The 2,995-nt window shown below is 40.1% G+C and overlaps 1 protein-coding gene across 1 annotated transcript; it reads left to right on the top strand.

The window, feature by feature from the left end:
* The first annotated feature begins 723 nt into the window (after positions 1 to 723).
* On the top strand, positions 724 to 2,643 carry LOC119555171 (5,10-methylenetetrahydrofolate reductase). The gene is made up of 3 exons (XM_037866422.1): positions 724 to 1,293; positions 2,026 to 2,126; positions 2,190 to 2,643. The coding sequence occupies exons 1-3, from the start codon at positions 774 to 776 to the stop codon at positions 2,604 to 2,606; spliced, it is 1,038 nt and encodes a 345-aa protein (XP_037722350.1). The 5' UTR covers positions 724 to 773; the 3' UTR covers positions 2,607 to 2,643.
* The last annotated feature ends 352 nt before the right edge of the window (positions 2,644 to 2,995 follow it).

Below are 2,995 nucleotides of genomic sequence, written 5' to 3'. Positions count from 1 at the left end.
TTTAAGGAGTGTAGACAGCCATTGGACTGTCTTCTTTTGTTAGCATTTGTAAACGATAAGTTGAATTGAAAGGTCCTCTATTTTTGATTAAAGACTATAGACTCTTTTAACTAAAAAATTGGTTCGATTTTCTTTGTTAATTTGATTTTGCTCGATAGTGCTAAAAGTGAATTGTTACAATCCAAATTTATAAAAAGATTAAAGAAATCTTTACCAAAACATAATTAAGGTCATAAAACGTTTGATTCTCACGACCTTAAACTAAATCAAAATAAAATGTTAAAAAAAAATCCAAATAGTTTAAAATGACAAATCCGAATAACAAAACAATACTTTTCTGTCCTATCTTAATCTATTTATAATCATCATAATTACTAAAAATATACAATGTTTTTGTTTAACACTAATAAACATTTTCAATTAAATTGAAAAAATTGAAAATGAAAATACATATACTCTAGGCCTATTAAATATTAAATATGTACTTAAAAATAATATTTCAAGGCATTAGAGGTTTTTAAGTGATAAAAATGACTCATTTATATTTCATATTGATCTCTGTAAGATCATGATTAAAAATGCTCTTAAATGATTTCTGGAAGGTAAAGGGTAGTCCCAACTTCGCTCATTTAAACCAGCGGTTTTGTTTTTGTGTAGAATTCGTTGAGACAGATTTGCTGAGATAGATCGCTGATGGGAGATAACCCGCCGTGCAAATGACAACAGCCGCCAGTTTTGGTTAATCTGCCGTTGAGTGAGTAGTGTCGAAATCGATGCATGCGATTGATGTGTCCACCGGAGGTTCCTCGCCTGCCGCCGCTGCCCGCCCCTCCTCCTACGTGCCCTGCGTGACCTTTGCCCCCGGCCAGAATGAGTCCCGAATGGGTGAGCAGCGGATCGGACCGCTCGTGGCCGAACTCACGGCCCAGCGGCGCCTTTTCTACGGCATCGAGGTGACGGCCAGCAGACCGGACGGGCGGCCCACGTGCCTGGACTTCAACTACTTCCTGCCGCTGCTGCCGACCTTCGTGAGCGTCGTCTGGCTGGGTCAGCGGTACTGGGACGTGGAGCCGGTGGGTCGGGTGGAGAGCCTCCAGTTGGCCCAGCACTTGGCCACCCGCATCCCCGTGCTGCCCCACCTGTCCGCCTATCGACTGGACGAGGAGCGACTCGACCAGTTCCTGGCCCTCAACTTCAGCAGTCTCCTGGCCGTTCGGGGCGATCAGGTTCACGAGGGACAGAGTTTCCGGATTAGTCAGCCCGTGGTCGAGCAATCACGGCGGCAGCGAGCTGGTAAATTACCAACAATAATTAGAGATGTTCGCAAAAAAAACTTTCAGCTAAAATTGACCAATATAACACTTAAAAGTCCATCCTGCTATCGAATTCCTAATTTGACCAACTGAATAGTTACTCTCCCAACAACAAAGTACACACAACTTACCATTTTACAGCAGTATTACTATTTAAAAGTAACCTAAACAACAAGGAAATGCACTTCACTACTTGTAACAGTTGTGAACCTTTTTTTTAGTTAGATACAACACCATTTTTTTGTGTGTACCTATTGATGGTTCTATATGGAATCTTGGGTTTGTAATACAAACTGGAAGTTATATTTTTTTTGTGAATATTTAAAATAATCATATTAATGTAAGCCAAATCTTAAATTTTAATTGTTTACTCTTAAATTAACATTAACAACGTGCTCTAGAATATCCCTACGGCACGTTGCAAAATGCCTAGTTACTTAACCATTTCATTTATCTGAGATCTGCTTGGATTTTCCTAAGAACATTTATTTTGAACTTTTTTTAAATAAATAAATAATAAATATAAATTTTTGTAAAAATAAAAGCAAAATTGTTATTAAAGTAAATATCTTAAAGCTTTAAAGTAACTAAATGGATAGAAAACATAAATATTCTACACATCCATTTTGACCAAGTCATAGTAAAAATGGTTTATTTTTTGAATATGAGTCAATCAAAGAATCTGAAATTGGCATTATTTCTTTCTGCACAGAAAAAATATCAATCTGCGTGCCTGGATACCCGGAGGGATACACTAGCTTGGGCGACAGTCCCCAGAATGCCACTAGGAACATTGGGTTCTTAAAGGCAAAGGTGCATATACACAGAAAACCAATCTTGACAGACTAACAAAAGTTTATTATTTATTTACCATAGATTGAAGCTGGAGCAGATTGCATTATAACCCAGATTTGCTACCGGCCCGAGGTCATAGTTCAGTTTGTGAAGGATTGCCGGGCTGCTGGGATCAGGGTTCCCATCATAGTGGGACTGTTGCCCCACGAATCCCTCCGCACTTACTCTATAATGGAAAAAATAACCGGTGCCCACCTCCCAATTGATCTACGCGAAGAACTCGATCAGCTGCAGAGTCCCCAAACGGGGGGTACTAAATCCGACCAGGATATGGTTAGAAAGTTCTTCCATCGCCTGACAGTCCGAATCGTTCGTCATATTCTGGATGCCGATGTGGGCGTTTGGGGCTTTCACTTCTTCACACTTAACCGATTCAAGTCTGTCAAAACTGTGCTTCAAGAGCTTCGCGAGCTTCATTTGCTACAGGATCCTAATTAGGATTATAAATAAATATAAAGTTATAGTACAGTTTAAAGGTTATGACTGTTTGATATGATCTTTATTTACTTTTAAAAAGAGGATTGAACTTGCAACTTAATGGTTTTGATAGGATAGCACCGGAGGGTGGGTATCTATCATGAAAGAGTGGGCACAACCCCTTTGCTTGACCATTGATAGTCTGCAGTGGCACAAAAACCAATGATGTGACTGACATGCCTAATGACCGGGGCTCGAGGTCTGCAGCTGGCCAAAGCGGAGTGTGATGAATGGATCTGGAAACCCTTTCCGTCGCATATATATATGCGAAATTTTGCAGCTCTGGTGCGTCATCAACGTCAGTCAATGTGACAGGCGCTTCAAATCGCAGACCAAGAAATGCGTAGATG

Source organism: Drosophila subpulchrella, chromosome 3L (assembly GCF_014743375.2).
Source record: "Drosophila subpulchrella strain 33 F10 #4 breed RU33 chromosome 3L, RU_Dsub_v1.1 Primary Assembly, whole genome shotgun sequence".
Lineage (NCBI taxonomy): Eukaryota > Metazoa > Arthropoda > Insecta > Diptera > Drosophilidae > Drosophila > Drosophila subpulchrella.
This window is presented reverse-complemented; position numbering and strand designations above follow the sequence as displayed.

What these genes read in the sequence shown, in the direction of transcription:
- LOC119555171 (XM_037866422.1), top strand. Translation starts at nt 774, where the DNA reads ATGCATGCGATTGATGTGTCCACCGGAGGTTCCTCGCCTGCCGCCGCT. An exon ending in ATCACGGCGGCAGCGAGCTG is followed by an intron (nt 1,294 to 2,025) that starts GTAAATTACCAA and finishes CTTTCTGCACAG; the next exon opens with AAAAAATATCAATCTGCGTG. An exon ending in TTGGGTTCTTAAAGGCAAAG is followed by an intron (nt 2,127 to 2,189) that starts GTGCATATACAC and finishes TATTTACCATAG; the next exon opens with ATTGAAGCTGGAGCAGATTG.